Below are 19,773 nucleotides of genomic sequence, written 5' to 3' on the forward strand. Positions count from 1 at the left end.
TTGTTTTATAATGTGCATTTAAAGCACAATAATTAGGTGCCTTATTAAATTATATGCACATATATGTCACGTGTAGCACATCCAGACAATAAGGAAGGAAGTTTTTCTGGCGTGTCCCTTCTAAATCCCAGAATCTTGACTGAAACAGCCACCTGGGATCCATCTAGGCAAGATTTCTGTTTTTTCAACAATAGTTGAAAGCATTTTTTAACTTGGGACTATAAAGTTTGAGAATTGGTCACCATGGAAAGAAAACATGTGGAGACTATATGTATAAATATATAAACTATTTGAACATATATATACATCAAATTTCATACACAGTACTAAATAATGAAGTTACCAACATCAGCATCCCCTCTCGCAGGAACAGATGAAACCCTTTGTAAGGTGTAACAAGGAAATGTCTTGGTCTCAGTCTGTTCTCTGGGTGCACGAGCCTGATTCTGTGAGACCCAACTGCACACCAATCTCAGCACTTGTCTGTCTGAAGTTGCTCCAGTTCTGACTTTCAGAATACTCTCAGCCACACATTTCAAAGGATGTTTGCTTTATCCCAGATGCAGGCTGTGGTTACTGATGATCTGGGAAGCGACACTTCTGAATGTGCAGCATCCCTGTGTAGCCTGTACTAGCAGCGTGTTCCTCTAGCCTGCCATGCACTGTCCAAGTGAAAAAGGCTGAATTTTTGTGTGTAATAATATATCAATAGACAATGGAGAGATTTATTGTTAAAGCTCGAAAAATAATTCATTTGCAACATTGATCTCTCTCCACTTTAAATGTTTCCAAAGTAATCCTGATTCCTCGTTACATTACCCATTCTTCTTTCTGAAGGATCTCCAGTGCCAGTGGGTATAGATGTCCAGGTTGAAAGCATTGACAGCATTTCAGAGGTTAACATGGTAAGTTTCTCCATGAGATACTTTTTCTGAAAGGATAGAGTCTCAATAGTGTCAATAGTGTCACTGGTGTTTTAATAAATCATCTTAATTATATATGTTACTTATTTTTCCTCCTTTGCTTAATAATGCTGAAGTTGCTTTACTCTCTTCTATCCACTTCTTTCTACCTCTGATTAAAATTCTCATTCCTTTCCTCCTCTTCTCTTTTCCTTCTAATGGCTTTACAGTGGTGGAGCACTGAAGCACATGATATATTTAGCTATGTGACACGAACCAGAAACAATTGCACAAGAAGAAAGGGTGATCATAATATATGTGAAATATGAAGTCACAACCATGAGTCCTTACCCACAAAATGATAAACACCTGAATCTGGGTTGATAGAATGCTTCCAGATTTTTCAGTTAATACTAACTTTGCTTATCTGTAGACAAACAATAGCAGGGAACAAAGGATTTTTTAAACTCATAGGACTAAAAATTTAAATTAAGAAAAGTTTGTCCATTCCCTTATAGTTTCTAGAAATCCAGAAGAGACTGCCCTTATTTTATTTTTGCACTGAAATATTTGCCATTTTTATGGAGTAGTACTTGCAAACCACCATCCCTTAAAACTTTAAACTGATTGATTATTATCATCTTCAGCCTTCCTTTTAGCCTTTTTCTGTTTCCTTTGCCATTTTATATGCTATGCTCTTTTGTTTCCTCTTCCCCATTCCCCCAACCCGGTTTTACCATTTTAGTTATTTTTATGTTTTAATATCCCCTACCATAATTTTTCCATTTCATTTTCTCTACTCCCACTTTAGAACTACCAAGTCTACATAATTACCAGAGTTGTGTTTCATTTAAGTAATTTTAAGTTTTTTTCAGGTACTTTAAGAATAATATTTACTTGCACAAACATATACATTATTGATGTAATTCCTTTTTACCTACTACTATTCTGTTAATTTGTTAATGTCTCAGAGCTTTGTGTAGCCCATCTTAGTATATTTTTCTATGCCAAATAAAAAGTGCGTTATAGTTTCAAATTTTCAATGTCCATTTCCTTGTTCTTACCTACGTGATGTATATTCTTATATTTGAATCACTCTTTCCATCTAATTTTGTTCTCTTCAGTTGTGTTGTCTTTTCCATCATCTCCTGTAGTTGTCTTTCTTTTGTTTCCTATCAACATTACACTATGTGCAACTATTAATGACAAGGGCCCTAACAGGTACTCACAGGTAGGATGCAGCTTTGAACATGTTTTGGTTTTGGTTGTGGTTTCAATTTTGGATTTGTTCCTACCTCCCCCCAAGTTTTAGACACTTTGTGAATGCCATTAGATAGGGCCTGTGTCCTCCAGTTTGCCCTGGAACCCATGCCTGGCTTTCCTCTTAGGTTCTTCCTGCTTTGTTCATTGGTGTTTCCTGCCAGGTCCTGGTCCAGGGAGTCATCTGAAGTTGCAACTCTTAGCCAAATGCTTATTGTCTTTCATTTTCTACTTTGAATATGGAAGCTTGGTTTTTGCAGGGGGCTGGAGGGTGATAAAAATAAAACCAGGGAATACCCCCTCCATGAATAGAGAAGATATGAATTACTCTCAAACTCCGTTTTCCATCTGGAAAGATTTAGTTTGTTGTTTATCTAATCTGGTCATTTCAGGTACATTGTTATGTATGTTAATCCTTGCATTTTATTCCCTTTTCTGGAATCTTTTACATGTGTGTTCTTGTGAAATTTTCAAAAGTTGCTTTGGGATATTTTTTGGAATAAAAGTATTTTTGATATATGAACTGTGGCTTATATATAGTGTTTTTCATAGAATTAAATATTGAAATTTAGATTCTACATATTATTTTTAATATGCAATTACCACAAAGATAATTTTTTTTAAAAAAGAAGAGAATGAAAGAGAGAGAATCTCGTTGTGTCTACCCCACAGCCCCCAAAACTGGACCTCATCCTTTTCTCCTGAATAAGTTCAGCCTTAGTATTCAGTATCAGCAAAAACTGGTCTGCATTCTCCATGCCTAATTTGAAAAAATTATCAGTGTTGGCTTCTTTTGCTTCTCATTTATCATTTTCCCATGCTCCCTTGTCCCACCCTGAATTCACTTTCGATCCCTTTTAGTTTGGTCCTGCTCTCCTCAAAACAGGCTCTTCAGCCCGCTTCTCATGATAGAGCCAACTAGTGGTGATGCTGATGTACCACTGACATGTATATACCAATGTCTGCCATTTGACTTCATAGGCTCAGTATTTGCCCAGTGCCCTTCTGATCAGACTGAGCATCTAAAACCAAATATGTGCTTATTAAAGCAATCCATGCAGTAACCCACAGGATTCCCTGTGGAGTAGTTACAGTAATGAATGAACCATTCTATTTATTCACCCTCACAGTAATCCAAAATTACACAGGGCTAATGCTCCCAGATTAACACAGAGCGATAATACAATGTACCTCTATTCTGATCCTAAGAAAAACAAATGAGCTCATCATTACTTGATGACTTATTTGTGGTTTACTGAGATTTGTTCTTTGCTTGTGTAATAAATGTCAAAGTTCTATTATATGTGTTATTTCAAGAAAAATAGGAGTGTTGTTGGGAAATAAATGATAGTATGAAGTAAGCATTTGGGAAAGGTAAAACATGTTGTCATTGCCCACACCCAATGACTTGGATGAAGATAGGAGAATTTCTGTTCAAACAAAATATTTAATGTAGTATCTGAGAGCCAAATAAAACTCAAATTATTGACTAACCATTTTGTTTTTCTGCTAACATAATGTTAATATGGATTTTTCCCCTCATCCTTACCTCCTTACAACTGGAATGCACATTAACAATTCAAATACCTGAGCCATACTGGATCAGAATCTCTGGGAACTAGCTTTTGGGGAATGTGCCATTTTAACAAATTCACAGGTGATTCTTTTGCACACTAAAATTCCAGCACCACCATTTCCTGGCATTCTTTCTGTCTCTCAAGAAGAGGGAGATCATTGTTGCTTTTTCAGAACCTCTGAAAACATGCTTTCCACTAACAGCTCCAATAAAGGCTGTGTCCAGGTTTTTGTGGGACTGTAGTTTTTTCAACTTGGGGAGAGCTTCTTTAACAAAAACAATATAAATGTATGGATACAAACTCAATCACAAAAGTGAATATTTATTTATAATGAGAAAAAAAGCAAAATAAAATACCAGACCATGGAGTTTCAGGTTCCTTTCTTCTGAGATCTCTTTAGGTGATTTACCAGAGTGCTTAGGTAGAAATGCTTCCCAGTTATAACCTGTTTCCCTTCACCAACTTGAATACTTGATGGTTTTCAGAAACTCTCAACATTCACCAGAGTCCAGGTGAGGGAGGAGCTCTGTGACTGAAGCTCAGTAGCTTCATTCTCAATCTACCTGAAAACATAAGCTATTCACCGACAGGTCACTAACACCCATGGAAACCAGTCGAGACTAATAGTATTGATTGGTCATCCTGAACCATATTCCTACTGGCCTTGATTTGTCTCTTTTTCTCTCTGCCTAGGACTTTACAATGACTTTTTATCTCAGGCATTACTGGAAAGATGAAAGACTTGCCTTTCCCAGCAAAACCAACAAAAGCATGACCTTTGATCACAGATTAATCGAAAAGATTTGGGTGCCTGATATCTTTTTTGTCCATTCTAAAAGATCCTTCATCCATGATACAACTGTGGAGAACATCATGCTGCGTGTACACCCCGATGGAAATGTCCTCTTCAGTGTCAGGTAAGGAGGGCTGTCTACTGCCTTTGGCTTCCTTATACCGCACCATCTACACCAAAGCTGATGGGTCTCACTTCAGGCTAAACTCCCAATATTGCTGTATTTAGTAATGCTGGAGCTTGGGACACAAGCAGAAGATGTGATTTTTCCTGGTTCTAACTTCCAGATTTTAAAGAATGGTTTCCTAGTCTAACTGTACCCACTCTGGGCATGTATTGGAGAATGATAGGAAATAAGGTTGGACAGAGTGGAGCTGAATTATGGAAATCCTTAAGAATCTGGTCCACAATTTTATAAGTATAAAAAACTACTTTTCCTCCTCACCAACTCCACCCAACCCTCCACCCCAGCAAGCAGTCTTGGAATCTTGGATTAACTAAATAATTTTGTTAACTACCTCCTTCATTTTTCACAGGAATATATAGTCATCATCCAAGTTACCCCTAGTTTCTTCATTTAAAAAATTTTGAAAATGAAAAAAAATTTTTAATTTAAAACATTTGTTCTGACACTACGCTATAATATCCCTCCATCTTTAATATACCATATGTTTTTAAGCCTGAGTCCTGTGCTTACTGAGTGGCTTACCATAGGTAATCCTAAAAATGTTTGGTAAATCCAAGCAATTCATTTTTTTTATGTCTTAGAAATCCCAGAAAGATTCAGTAGTAAACTGAAAAAAAAAAAAAAATTAGCTTCCCAAAAGTTATCCATGTCCTAATCTGTCCTAACCTGTGAAGGTTATTTTATATGGCAAAAAAAAAAAAAAAAAAAAAAAAAAAAACGATCCATGCAGATGTGATTAAATAAAGGGTTTTGAGATAGGGGAATTATTCTGGATTATCTGGATGGGTCTTAAATGCAATCATCCGTATCCTTGTAAGAGAAAGGCAGAGGAAGGATTTGACACACATGGAAGAGTAGAAAGCAGTGTGACCATGAAGACAGAGATTGGAGTGATGCAACCACCAGCCCCAGAATGCTGGCAACTACCAGGAGCTGTGAGAAGCAAGGAATGAATTTCCCCCCTAGGGCCTCTGGAGGGAGCAGGGCCTTTCTAACACCTTGATTTCAGTCCAGTGATACTAATTTCAGACTTCTGGCCTCCAGAACTGTGAGAGAATAAATTTCTGTGGTTTTAAGCCACCAAGTTTATGGTAATTTGTTACAATGGAAATTGGAAACCAATACAGATTCTTTCTGTTCATTAAAAACACCTTGCTCACTTTAGTACAAAGGTGCTCTTACCAGACGTTTCATATGCTTTTTTTTTAAAAAAAAGAAATTAAAGGAAAATACTACTTTCCATAGGACTTTTAAATCAGAAGTAACATAGGACTCTAATAAGTGCTGGAATCAAGCGTTACTAGGAATCAGAAGCCGAATGGCAGCATCTGGCCAAGGAATCAACTGATTTAAATTAATTATTTTGATGAGGCAATATCCACTGGAGAATTAACTCAGTGGATTATCCTTACCCTGCACATTCCAAAGAAAGATTTAGCTCTTGCCTGGCTCCTGGGAAATAACCTACAAGCCCTTGGAATATCCTGCCTGATAAGTATGTCTTTGTTTACCCGGAGGCCTTGAGCCACACTGTATCAACTCGATCTCTGGAGGAGCTAAAGACTAAGGTCAGCCATAACTATGTGACCAACCCTCAGTTAATATATACTTTGGACTCCAAAGCTTATGTAGCTTCTCTGGTTGGCAATTGTCCGTGCATGTTGTCACACATCATTGCTAGGAGAAATAAGCACTGTCCATTTACCTCCACTCGAACAGGACAGCTGGAAACTTGCTCCTGGTCTCTCCTGGAACGTGCCCTATGCATCTTATTTCATTGCTGATTTTAACTGGTGTCCTTTCATTGCAATGAACCATTAACTGTTAGTATGACAGCTCTGATGAGTTCTGTGAATCCTTCTAGTGAAACATTGAACCTGAGGTTGGTCTTGGAGATCCCCCAACACAGAAGGACTCAAAAGTGTTGTCTGCACAGCTGTTTCAGCTGACAGCAGAGCCAGTCGAAGCCCAGCCAGTCACCTGGTTTCAGGCTTGGTTCTGACACCGTCTACTGACAAAGATCTCTCTTTGACCAAGTTCTACTCAGTCTCCTCTGAACTCTCTTCTCACCTAGGCCCTGCTCCCCCATTCTCAATATCTGATCACCCTCCATATCTGATGGGGTTCCTCATCCACCCCCTAACCCCCAGCTGACATCTGATCACCCTGGCCCCCCTTCAGCAAGAATCCTGTTAGGTCCATTTAGCCAGAATCCCCCAAGCCCTGAGGTTTCCTCTTGGTAATTGTTCATCCACTGACCTCCGCACCTCCACCCCACTCCCTCTTCCTTCACTATAAATTCACACTCATTATATTTGGAGTTGAGCCCAATCTCTCTTACCCATTAAAAAAAAAAAATTATAGTAGCCCTCCTAAATAGAGTCTGCCTTACCATTCTTTAACAAGTATCATGAATAATTTTTTCTTTAATAGTGCCTGCCTAATCTCCTTGGTGGTTAATTTATTCGTATGTACTCTGAAGGAAGTAGACTCAAAGATTTCAGAAGTCCTTTCCAGCTTTAAAGTACAAGGAAGATGCCAAAATGAATATGTTTTGTGAAACAAAGTTATCCAGACATCTTCCTGGCTTGGCATTTTGCTGCATGACTATTGACAGTAGAATTCAACCCCTGGCAGATGAAATGGTTCTACTCCTCTGATTAACTTGGGGACACCATGGGTAGGAGCAGCTGTTGCCTTTGTTTTTTGCAGACTTGCTCAGGGGCCTTTTAAGGAACCTCTGATCTGCTATTGCAGGTACCAAAGTTCAACAGCCTCTGCCTGAAGCCAGGAAAAGCTAAAAGGACATAAAATTTGAAAAAACAGTCCTCATCAGTATGCAAGCCTTACAACTTAATAGCACCTGAATTACATGCTTAATAGCACGTAGATCTATAACTGAAAATGCTCCAGGCTTTCCCCTCACTCCTGGAAAGATAATTTCCCCAGGTAAACTTGCTTTGTGAAAGAAACCTTTACTCATAGGGTTTTAATACCACCATTCCAGCTCTTTATTACTGGAAACTATTTAAGTTTGGATCTTCCAGAAAGCAGAAAATATTTAAATCTATCTAAAAGTCTTCTCACTTTGAAGTGTGTTTTTCTGAAAACACCCGAGCCAGAAATATAGAGGAAGCTAAGCAGGAAATGGTGAGATCAGAAACAATTATTAGGGCAGGAATTCACTCATTAACTCTGTCTTAAGCAAATCAACTACCTTCCTGGGTTTGCTTCCTTATGGGTTACTTGGAAAGAAGATGGTAACACCTGTTTTGCATTAGTCTTGAAAGGCACTCAAAAGTGTCAGAGAGCTTCAATGCTGCATTGCTTATTTGACCATGTGGTTAAATGATCTGCAGTTTTCTTTTTCTCATTCTTGCTATAGGATAACTGTTTCAGCAATGTGCTTTATGGATTTCAGCAGGTTTCCACTTGACACTCAAAACTGTTCCCTTGAACTGGAAAGCTGTAAATCTTACTTCCCTATGGAGTATGTGTAGTCTGAACACACTGTCACATACTTGCATATAAATAAGCATACTCTTAACAAGCATGTAAACATGTTGATATAAGTTAAATATATTTGTCCAAAACAGCTTGTTGGTTGGTTGGTTGGTTGGTTGGATGGTTGGTTTTTTAGTGAGAATGATGATGGCAAATTGTCTCTCAAATGAGAAGATAGAAGATTCAAGGAAAAAAATGCTTTGGTAACTACATATTCTGCAGTTTCCACAATGATTTTAAAGGAATAGCTCCCTAAAAAGTTGTATTCTTGCTAATGCTATTAACAGAGACTGGCAGATTTAGAAAGCTCTGCCATTTATGTTCCCGTATGAATCCCAATCTTCCATTAAGTATACTTTGTTTCCCTGGAAAAACCCAGCTCTAGACTTAGACCTCGTAATCAAAGCCCTGTTAGAGGGCATCTGAGCCAGCTCCCTGTCAATTACTTTGACCCACCAGCTATGTTTGACATGATATCTTAAAAGCTGACTGCAGTTTTCCATAATGTGGGTAAAATGCTGGGAATCTCAATGGATGTCTCCTACATAGATGCTCCTCCCCAAATCCATTAGAAACTCTCTTTAATAGTATTTGATTATAGAAGAAAATACTGTACAAGCCCAGCTCACTCTGGATTTTCATCCAATAGAGCTACAAAACTAAAGGGGCCTAAAGACTTGGCATCAGACCTGTGAGTGAAAGGCGGTGCTGTGACATCACAGTGCACACACACATGGAAACAGCTATCAGGAGAGTTTTAATGCATCACGTGGGCACAGGAAAAGCTGCCACACTATGCCAGTAATCGGGGTCTAATTTTTGGAGGTTTTTTTTTTCTTTTTGAAGATGTGGGTATTATCAGTCTATTGGCAAACATATATTTCAGAGCCATGACATTGGACCAGACCCCAGGGATACAGAACTGTATAAAGCATGGTCATAGACCTCATGGAACTTACAAGAGCTTACTCCAATAAAAAGAATGTTATTTTCTTGTCTTAGATGCCTACAATGAGGAGGATCTAATGCTGTACTGGAAACATGGAAACAAGTCCCTAAATACCGACGAGCATATTTCGCTTTCTCAGTTCTTCATCGAGGAATTCAGTGCATCCAGTGGATTTGCTTTCTATAGCAGCACAGGTACAGTATTTTATGTGGACAATTCATCAGCATTTATTGAGCATCTACTGTCTGCAAAGTACGTGTGGAAAGACCCGAGTCCAAACAAGCATCCCATTTGGCCAGTAACATCATCCCTCTTTTATAGGCAGCCGCCTCTACCTTTCCAATACAGGTGTTCCTCAACTTATGATGGGGTTACCTCCCAATAAATCCATCATAAGTTGAAGTGCATTTAATATACGTAACCTCCCAAATGTCATAAGTAGCCTAGCTTACCTTTAATGTGCTCAGAACACTTATTCATCTAACTCAAATCCTATTTTATAATAAAGTGTTGAATATCTTCTGTAATTTAATTGAATACTGTACTGAAAGTGAAAAACAGAATGGTTGTCTGGGTGCAGAATGGTTGTAAGTGTATCGGTTGTTTGCCCTCGTGATCTGGGGCTGACCGGGGGCTGGTTCGCTGTGGCTGCCCAGCATCACACGAGAGCATATGGCCAGCCCGGGAAGAAGATCAAAATTCAAAATTGGAAGTACAGTTTCTACTGAATGTGTATTGCTTTCATACCATCATAAAGTCAAAAAATTGTAAGTCAAATCATCTTAAGTCAGGGACCATCTGTACAGATTTCTGTCTTCGTCATATAACCACCTCTAACTAGATGCCTTGCTTCCTCTCGGCCCCTGCAGTCTACTCTTAATACAGCAGACAGAGTGTGCTTTTGGAAACATAAACAGCACAATTCTTCTCTGTTCAAAACCCTCTGGTGTTTTTCCACCAAACTTACAACAGAATTTAAGCTTCTCACCGTGGTCTGCAAGGCCTACATGATCTCTCTCTGCCTAAGGCTCTGACCTCACCAACTACCCGTGCCCCCTCTCCCTACTTCTTGCTTGTCTTCAAACACACCCATCTTATTCCATCTGCAGGGTTTCTGCTTTGGCCTTTTCTCTCTCTGCCTGGAATGTTTTCCCCTGATCTTTTCATGACCAGCTTCCTCATTTTGCTCAGAGCTTTGTTCAAATATCATCTCCTCAAAGAATGCTTTCCTAGCCATCCTATCTAGAATAGACTTCCCTCCTCACCATTCCCCATGTGCATTTGTCTTCACATCACTAACCACGTCCTGAAATACATCTCTATTTGACTGCCTTATTGTCTGAGTGCCTGACTAGAAAGAGTGCAGGGATCTGTCTGCCTTGTTCACCATCTCTTCCCCATTCTCTTGTTCACCTCGAATGTGCCTGGCGCATGATAGGTGCTCAATAAATAGCAGCTGAATCAATCAATCATCAATCAATCAATCAAGTACGTCATTGTGATGCCACACACATGCCAAAAGGGTATAAAGAGATTTATTACTCACATAATGAGGTTTTCTAGAGAGAGCAGGGCAGGCTCCTGAGCAGGTCTGGAAATGTCTGAGAGAACAGCAAAGGGTGCCTGACTTGGGGTTCTATGGTGGTTAGAAAGTGGGGCTAGGGTGAGAATTCCCTTAAATGGGGCAGTGTTTGCATGGTTTGATCATCCCACCAGTGCGAAAGAGGGAACATCTGGCTCACCTCCTAGCTTGCCCAGGGGTGGAACAGAAGGGGAAGTGGGGCTAGAAAGTTATCAGAAATCAAATATGAAAAATGGAGTCGCACTCTATTTATTACACCACCCAAAATGAGGGCTCCACATCTTTCCAAAGCAGCACTACCTTTCCTGGTTGGTAAAGGGAGCTCTTCCTGGCTACAGCTTCAACAACAAAACCATCCCTAGTCTCCCCTTCCCAGAAGAACAGCAAGACAGAGCAACATTTCTCCTGCTCGGTTGCAAAAAAAGAAAAAAATTCAGAAAATTATGAGTAAAGAAAGGACCTCGGGCTTCCCTGGTGGCGCAGTGGTTGAGAATCTGCCTGCTAATGCAGGGGACACGGGTTCGAGCCCTGGTCTGGGAAGATCCCACATGCCGCGGAGCAACTAGGCCCGTGAGCCACAGCTACTGAGCCTGCGCGTCTGGAGCCTGTGCTCCACGACAAGAGAGGCCACGATAGTGAGAGGCCCGCGCACCGCGATGAAGAGTGGCCCCTGCTTGCCGCAACTAGAGAAAGCCCTAGCACAGAAACCAAGACCCAACATAGCAATCAATCAATCAATCTTTAAAAAAAAAAAAAGGACCTCGTTACCTAAATATATTTCAAGACTTAAAACCATATGCATTAATGTCTTTCTTTATGAAGTACTTTCACAGCTTTTCCTTATCTCTTTTAATCTCACAATAATTATATGAAGCTATAACGTCAGAGATGCTATTATTCCATTCTACAATCATAATCAAAATTCTCAATTGCAAACCATAATGAAGTGGGCTGTGACATGGGTAATACAAGACGCTGAGTAGCTTAAAAAATGTATATTTTGATTTTAGAATGCACTATGTAGTGTATCTTTTATTACCCTTGGTAATGAAATTGTTTGGTGTTCCTGAAACATATCAACTGATGGTGAGAGAAACTCAGAACAAGTAGGAAGGAGAAGGGTAACCAGCAGTTAATTAAGAGTAGAATATTAGGCATGCAGTCTGCCAATTCAGTGTGGATTGACTAGGTGTATATATTAGACTAAGTGCCTAAATATTTACTTAATCTGTCTAAATAGGTTTGCCATCTTGGGTTACCTAAGAAATTACTACTGAGGAAGTAGAAGAGTTCTCCAACTTTGCAACATCTATGATTTAGTTTTATTTTTTTTAACCTATAGTCTCTGTGATTTGAATAATTTTGTCTCAAAGTAAACTGCATTTATCATAGAAAAATTAATCTTACCACTTATTTATAAAAGATATACTTTCATTTTTATCATTTCATTATTCATTGCCTTATTTTAGAAAAGATTTAATAAGATTGACATCACAGCTATTGTGAAATAAAGCATGATATTAATTAGAAATGTGTGAGAAAGAAAAATGTAAAACAAGGGTAAGTTATGTTATAGAACATAATATGTGGTTATTAGAGAATGGCACTCAGAGAGTCCTATAGATGGTCCAAATATATGGCTTTAAACTTCCTTGCAGCCAATGTGAAAAGGGAAACCTGAACAAAATGTGTGTGTGGATGTGACTACAATTTGTACTTTTGATCAGCACAAATTAATCAATATTACCAACGTGAGTTTATATAATTCCAACAACAAGCAAAAGAACATCATTTGGCTACTCTTCAGCAGATTTATTATAGATAAATTAATGGTACCCATGAAACTTTGAAATAATAAAAAGTAGTTTACAGATACTCCCTCCCTTTTAGCTCTTCTTTGAATCCCTAGCTGTCTGGATCCTAACTTGGAATCCAGTGACCTAGTAGCTACTGTGAATCTTTTCCTTCACATAAAATATTTCATTTCATTTGTTATAGCTAATAAATAGTTTATTGGCTATCGCATCAGTCATTAGCCATGTACTGAAGACTTTCTCACCTGCAGAAACACTGCAAACACAGTATATTTTGGAGAAAGGTCTTTAAAGGCCATCCCATAAAATGTAATTACCATTCATCCCTGAACAGCAGGTATGAAATTTAAAGGAGGATCTTTGAGTCAGATAATTAAACAGACTGCAGTTCAGTTAGTTCAACAAACATTGGATGGAGTGCCAGGCCCAGGTCCTATGCCAGTGCTGGGTAAACAAGGGTGAGTGTGTTAAGTTCCATGTTCCCTAGGAGCTTGGAGTCTAAAGAAGCAGGTTGTTTCACTAAGTGTGGGGTTTCCACGAAGAAGCCTGTTCTGATGAAAACTTTGGCTTTTTCTCATAGGTTGGTACCATAGGCTTTTCATCAACTTTGTGCTAAGGAGGCATATTTTCTTCTTCGTGCTGCAAACCTATTTCCCGGCTGTGTTGATGGTAATGCTTTCCTGGGTTTCATTTTGGATTGACCGGAGAGCTGTTCCTGCAAGGGTTTCCTTGGGTAAGTCTTTCCACACCTTTGTGAAATGTTAATATGGGAGAAATGTCGAGGAAGGTAAATAAAAAGGGTGATAAGTGGAGAGGGAAAGAGTCTGATGATTTAGTAGGGATAGTTACTGAAAACCTTCCTATCCCTTGCCCAAGTTCATTTCACTTTCCCTGACAAACCCGTACATCACAGAAGATTTCAATTCAAACCATTTCACAGTATACTACTGGTACCTTAATAAATTACTTCTTGGAGAGGGGGATGTTTGAATTTGGAAACATGAGCACTAGTTAGAAATTAGGGCGTAATCTAAACGCTAAAATCAGAATCAGCTGCAGTGGAATTTTAGGTATGGTGACACATTAGTGGGCAAGAGATTTCAGGTGGAGGAACATTTCCAGCCTCATTAACAGGTATATTATCTCCTCTATCTACATATGTTATATGCCACCGTCACACATACAGATTTACGGGAATGATTTCAGGCCCACTTAGCAGTTATTGAGTCCTTACAAAGTGGAGTTGCCAAGCTAAGCACTTAGATAACGTGTTACTTAACGGGAACCCAAGAGTCAATCCCACCTGCCTTCTTAGCTGGTTTGGGGCAGAACTCTATCATTTTGGCTGATTTTATTCTTTCGCCTGTAATGCTCTATCTAGAGCATTAGTGGTTCATTAGTCATAAGTGGTTCATAATCATTGTAATTATCACACAATTCATTCCAGAAAGGGTGATTTCTAAGTTAATGTTCACAAATTATATGCATACTTCAAAAGATCATTTGAAAGACATAAATCGTCATTAATGTTAATAATTTGTTCACCTCTTTCGCCTATTAAAAGCTTCAATCTACAAGCATTTGAGGCTTGAATGTCTTCAAGAGGAAACATACTATCTGAATGAGTAACTAAATTATTGTGGCTGTTCCTTCACATCAGAGCAGCCTGGCCCTGACCTCAGTAGGGCAGTAGGGCAGTGTAGACCCAAAAGAGGAGACTAAAGGCCTATTTCCAGCCCTCGAGACAGAATGAGAAGGGCATTCAGTCTCTAAAGGTTTATGGATATGATTTTCAATGGGATCCCTGAAGCTGACTGCTCAACTCTTATACTTTGAAAATGACAACAGTAAAAGCTGGTTCTAGGGCAGGGTGGGGTGAATGGAGAACACTGAAATCCATTTAAGTCGCCCCTGAAATTCTATGCTTCTACATCTGATTCCTCAGGGTTAGGAAATTGCTATGCAGATTTATGTAAAATAATATACAAATCAGAAGTGTCCCTCTCCTTCTTTTTAAGAGAACTGTAGTATTCCTAGAACACTGCTATCCTCTCAGGCTTTTCCTCCCTACCACCTTCAAGTTCTTTCAAAGATACTTTGCCCTCTGTTTTAAAAAAATTTTTTTTTATTGATGTATAGTTGATTTACAATGTTGTGTTAGTTTCAGGTGTACAGCACAGTGATTCAGATTCCTTCTCATTACAGGTTATTGCAAGATATTATGTATAGTAACCTGTGCTATATAGTAGGTCCTTGCTGTTTATCTATTTTGTATACAGTAGTGTGTATCTGTTAATCCCAAACTCCTAATTTTTCAGTGCACCCAGTGAGGAGTAGAGAGCAGAAATCCAGCCCAAGCTCCATGGGACATGGTTTGGGGTGACGTCCTCCAGAGGAAGGGGCACCTCTTACTAATTTGCACAAAGATGTAGTTTGGGCTTGCAGATGCCTTGTAATAGCTTACTTCACCTCCTGCTCTTCTTGCTCCAGTTCAACCCTATGACCAGAGTGATATCTCTAAAACGCAAATGTGATCACAATACTCTCATCTCAAATGCCATTGGAGTAAATACACTCAACTTGGAATCCAAGGTGCCCCTTGAGGGGTGCCAGATAAAATACAGGACACTTGCTTAAATCTGTATTTTAGATAAGCACCAAATAATGTTTTCATATAAGTATATCCCAAATATTGTATGGGACATACTGATACTTGTTCATTGTTCATCTGAAATTGAAATATAACTGAGTGTTCTGTATTTTTATTTGCTAAATTTTCAATCATACTCCTGCCCCAACATACTAGCCCTAATAAGCTTCAACCAATTTGAATGTTCATTGTTCTCAAACAGGCCCTCATGCCTATCTGCTTATCTCACCTCTATACATTTGTTCTGGCTCTCACTCTGCCTAGAATGCCCTCCCTACCTGTCTTTCTCTGTCAAATTCAGCCATTTCTATACAGCCAGAAGCCTTTACTGATGGTTCCAGGCAGATATGGTCTCTCCCATCTTTGGACCACATAGCACTCTGTATCTCTCCTGAGACCCCTACTTCCTCTATTTCATGTTCAGCTATGGGATGGGTTGGTAGCTCATCTTGTCTCCTGTACTAGAATATGAGTTTCTTAAGGACCAGGATTATTATTATCCTCTTTTTTGTCCCTACGTGACTGGCACGGTGTCCTGCACATATTTTGTGCTCAATACATAGTTGTTAAACTACCAGTATTTAGCCCACCATGTTTTTAATAACTATATTTTAGCTACTAACTGAAAACAATGATGATTCATTGCTCATTAAGACTCTTCCACATTTGGGTTCATTTGCTGATTGAGGATGAATCATTTGCTGGTTAAGACCCTTCCACATTTGTCATGTTTCAGATAAAGAACAATGGAAGCTGAACAGCACAAAAGTATCAATTGTGATTAGGCACTTCTCATAAGAGATAATAGCTGTCATAACTTGGAATGTGTAATGGGTTAAAATACCATTCTATGTTTCTATTCGATTTGGTGTGAGACTATTACGAGCTGTTCAAGGATGTTTTAACCCTCATGGAGGGTTCTCCTCTCCTTTCTATCTCCCTCCTTCTTTCCTTGCCTCCATCATTCCTGTTTTGACCCCTCTGCTGGGGTATGCCATTCATGTACAATGTATGAAGTAATGGGGTCATTTATCAGGAAATAAACATAGCAGAGAAAGGCAACTAAAACTTTCAGGCATGTAGTCATTCATAAAGAAAAATGTCTAACAGAGGATATCCCATATACCTGGAAAAGTAAATACTTCGGAGCTATTCATTTTACCATTATAGAAGTAACCAGAACTTCTGTGCCATGGACTCTGGCACCACCTTTGTGGAATAATGGTTGTTACTTTCTGGCCATAGAGTGGTATTTGGATATCCAGCCTATGTTTCTCTCCCTCACATCACTTAATATTTTTCTTCTGCCTAAGCCTACAGGGAAAATGTTTTTACTCATTTAAAGATGAATGTAGACACCTATTCCTTCAAAAGAGCTCCCCACCACACAGCCACTGAAGGGGTGAACTGACTCAACAGTTCTAAGTGACGTCTGCAGGCCCTACTGCTTTCACATAGGTCAATGAACCTCTCCATCATATATGGCAAAAAATAGCCAATGAAACACAAAGATAGATGAATAATTCTCCCCTAACTGCAGGGCTCTTTGGATCTCATATGTGTCCTGAAGAATTAACATGGTGAGTGAAACTGCAAGGCTCAGGGAAGTTGAGTCCCAGAGGCCAGACTAAGTATTGCCTCTTAACGCTTTCCTAACTATGCATAGCAATTTCAGTAGGTGGGAAAATAATTCTCTAATCCCAACACAGGGCCTTTCTTTGACTAAATGGTCACTTCATATAATTCAAAACTCCTTTATTGCGATGTTAACTTTAATGGGCTTGGAAGGAATACAGTTTGTCAAGGTTAATGTATTTCTAAGGGGTGGCTCAAGACAAAGTAAGTGTGGTTAATGTAGCTGTAATACTCCTCACTCCAAGTCCTATTGCTTTAGGAATTTAGATATCAGTTTTCTCACCCCTTACTCCCTGTACTCAACATTCCCTTCTCCCCAGTCTCCCTGTCTCTCCCTCTCTCTCTCTCTCTTTGTTTGCTCCTTTTAAAGAAGAAAGTCTAGAATGCTGATTTAAAAATAAATAAAGCTACCATAAATTAGTTGGACTAAGCACCCTTCTAAAGAAAATGACTGCTAGTTTATTGCTGTCTGGCAAATATAGATAATGCAATTCCCTTTTATTGACCCAACAGTCATCAATTTAAAATACATGACAAGAGCATGTATTTGTGTGTTTTCCTAAACCCTTATTTTGTCCATTAAGCTTCATGTTACTGTTCATTGAAAAAAATTCAAGTTCTATCTTCCATATCGTAGAAAACCAGTGAGAGAAAACATTTAAAAATTTTTGAACAAATGAGGTAAACATTCCTAAATAGGAATGTTCATTTAGGATTTTCACAGTTTTACCAGGGAAATCCTGACAGGAATAAGACTTCTGGCCTTTTGTAAAGCACAAAGTACCTTCATGCTTCCTGACATAATTCTACGCTCACTTTTACAGCATCTTGTCTCAGAGATACTCCATATATAGAAATTGGTTTACAATCTTAAAAACAAAAGGAAATTTCCTCTACAGGTTCAGAATGAGAGGCCACAGGTTTGCATGAAAAAAGCATGGGTTCTACACTCAGAGAGAAAGGTTTCAGTCCTGCTCCTGGCCAACCTCAGGCTAATTAGCCACTCTCCACTCATATTTCTTTACTGCAACATGTGGCTAATATTTACCTAGGTTTGTGGTGGGTAAACATTCAATAAAGGCAAGCAAGTTTTATTTATTAATCTCAGCTTCAGCTATACATACACCTGATCCATTAATAAAAATTTCACATCTCCATGTTTATGTAGCAAGGAATGCAAGCAGCTTCCACTGATACGCAGATTATTGATATTACCATTGTTGGGGAAACCTGAGACTCAATGGGTCAGTGGCCTGCATTTAATGGTAAGTGCTAGAGAAGCTCTTAGGCTTCTTATTCTGAAGTTCAAATCAGTGTGAAGGTGAGATTCCAGGCCCTCCTATGGCGACTATCAAATTGCCAAATTGCATTGGTTTTGATCGTCCAAAGGAAAAACTTAATTTGAAATCGAATGGCTCTGTAGCACTGTCATTGTCTTTGATATGGGCCTCCCTCAAATGAGAACCTTGCAGAATTATAGAATTTGTTGAAAAGGTAGAAATGTGTGGGTGAAAGCTGTCTACGTGCTGTGTCTGTACATTTAGGAGTAAATCGCAGTGCTCTTCCTGCCGTTCGGGACTCTGTCAACATTAAAATGTCCTCACAACTTATAAAAATCATTAAGGATTCCATTTGCACTTCCCTGGTGGGAAGTTAATAAATAAAACCATGCCAGCCAGTGTACATTTCAAATATTTACAATACTTTACTTTCTCTCCAGGAAGTACTCTTGCAGTATGCCTCTGAGAAATTAGTGTAGACACAGAATAGCCTTCTCCAAGGCTGGCATTTTATTAAGGAAATCTCAGAGTCACTTCTTTCTCCATTGTCCCCCAGAACATTGATATCGTTACCTCTGACGCCCATGGCAGGGATTAAAGAAGGGAAAGGAAGAGAAGAAAAGGAAAGGGAAGGGGAAGGCAGTGGTCAGGGAGAGGAAGGGAAGAGAAGGAAAGCGGTGGGAGTACTGAACAACAAGGGAGAGGGAGGGGAGGGGCAAAAAGTAAGTGGCATTTAGCAGTTGCTTAGTAAATATTTACACTGAACCCAGCCTCCACTAACACACTTCCGTTCTGAATCTCAACTGAATTGTAGTTTCAGTAACAAGGGGCAAAGTGATACCAATAACGATGGCTTGTAAGTATTCTATATGAAAGAAAAATACAGAGAAAGCAATCTTTAATGCTACTAAAGATCACTCCCTGACAAATGAAAGATTAAAGATTGACATGAAGACACTTTCTGAACAGTAAAAGTTGTGAAATGATGGGGAAGGGTAGTGGAAATGGTTTTAGAATTTCTTTCTCAGAAGAATTTTTAAAACTTGAATGCATTATTACCTTCCTGGGATGGTTAAAAGAGGCCCAGTTGAGGGTGGGAAGCAATCGATCCTTAAAGACAAGTCTGACTCCGTGGAGACCTTAGCTGGAGGGAAGGAAACGTCACAGACAATGGGGGTGAGGGTGAGAAAAAGAGATGGAAAGATAAATCCAAGGAGAGTTTCTTGCTTAGGCTCAAGCTGTGTACTAGGTTAACATGCTGGGATTCCGCCCCCCACACACACACCTTTGATCACCAGGTATCAATCTGTATCAATCTGGAAATGTATCCCCTGGTGTCATCTAGCACCAGCACCTGGAGCTGAATGGTTATGTCACTGAACTCATCACTGTTCTCAAATGGCAGGAATCACCACGGTGCTGACCATGTCCACGATCCTCTCTGGGGTGAGTGCCTCCATGCCCCAGGTGTCCTACGTCAAGGCCGTGGACGTGTACCTGTGGGTTAGCTCCCTCTTCGTCTTCCTGTCAGTCCTTGAGTATGCAGCCGTGAACTACCTCACCACAGTGAAAGAGAGGAAACAATTCAAGAAGACAGGGAAGGTATTGCCTTGTTTTGACTGTTGTATCCTTTCTGGAAT

The 19,773-nt window shown here is 39.3% G+C and overlaps 1 protein-coding gene across 2 annotated transcripts in view; it reads left to right on the forward strand.

Annotated features, from left to right (window-relative positions):
- The window catches only part of GABRR3 (gamma-aminobutyric acid type A receptor subunit rho3), a 190,856-nt gene that overhangs the window by 162,776 nt on the left and 8,307 nt on the right, over positions 1 to 19,773 (forward strand). For both annotated transcript variants that reach the window (XM_082460486.1, XM_082460487.1), the window contains 6 exons: positions 838 to 905; positions 4,433 to 4,656; positions 8,105 to 8,187; positions 9,226 to 9,366; positions 13,149 to 13,301; positions 19,539 to 19,735. In XM_082460486.1, coding sequence (XP_082316612.1) covers positions 838 to 905; positions 4,433 to 4,656; positions 8,105 to 8,187; positions 9,226 to 9,366; positions 13,149 to 13,301; positions 19,539 to 19,735 — 866 coding nt within the window. The remainder of the gene's footprint in view (positions 1 to 837; positions 906 to 4,432; positions 4,657 to 8,104; positions 8,188 to 9,225; positions 9,367 to 13,148; positions 13,302 to 19,538; positions 19,736 to 19,773) is intronic.

The sequence above is a fragment of the Balaenoptera physalus genome, assembly GCF_965194825.1.
Source record: "Balaenoptera physalus genome assembly, chromosome: 4".
In the NCBI taxonomy this organism is placed as follows: domain Eukaryota; kingdom Metazoa; phylum Chordata; class Mammalia; order Artiodactyla; family Balaenopteridae; genus Balaenoptera; species Balaenoptera physalus.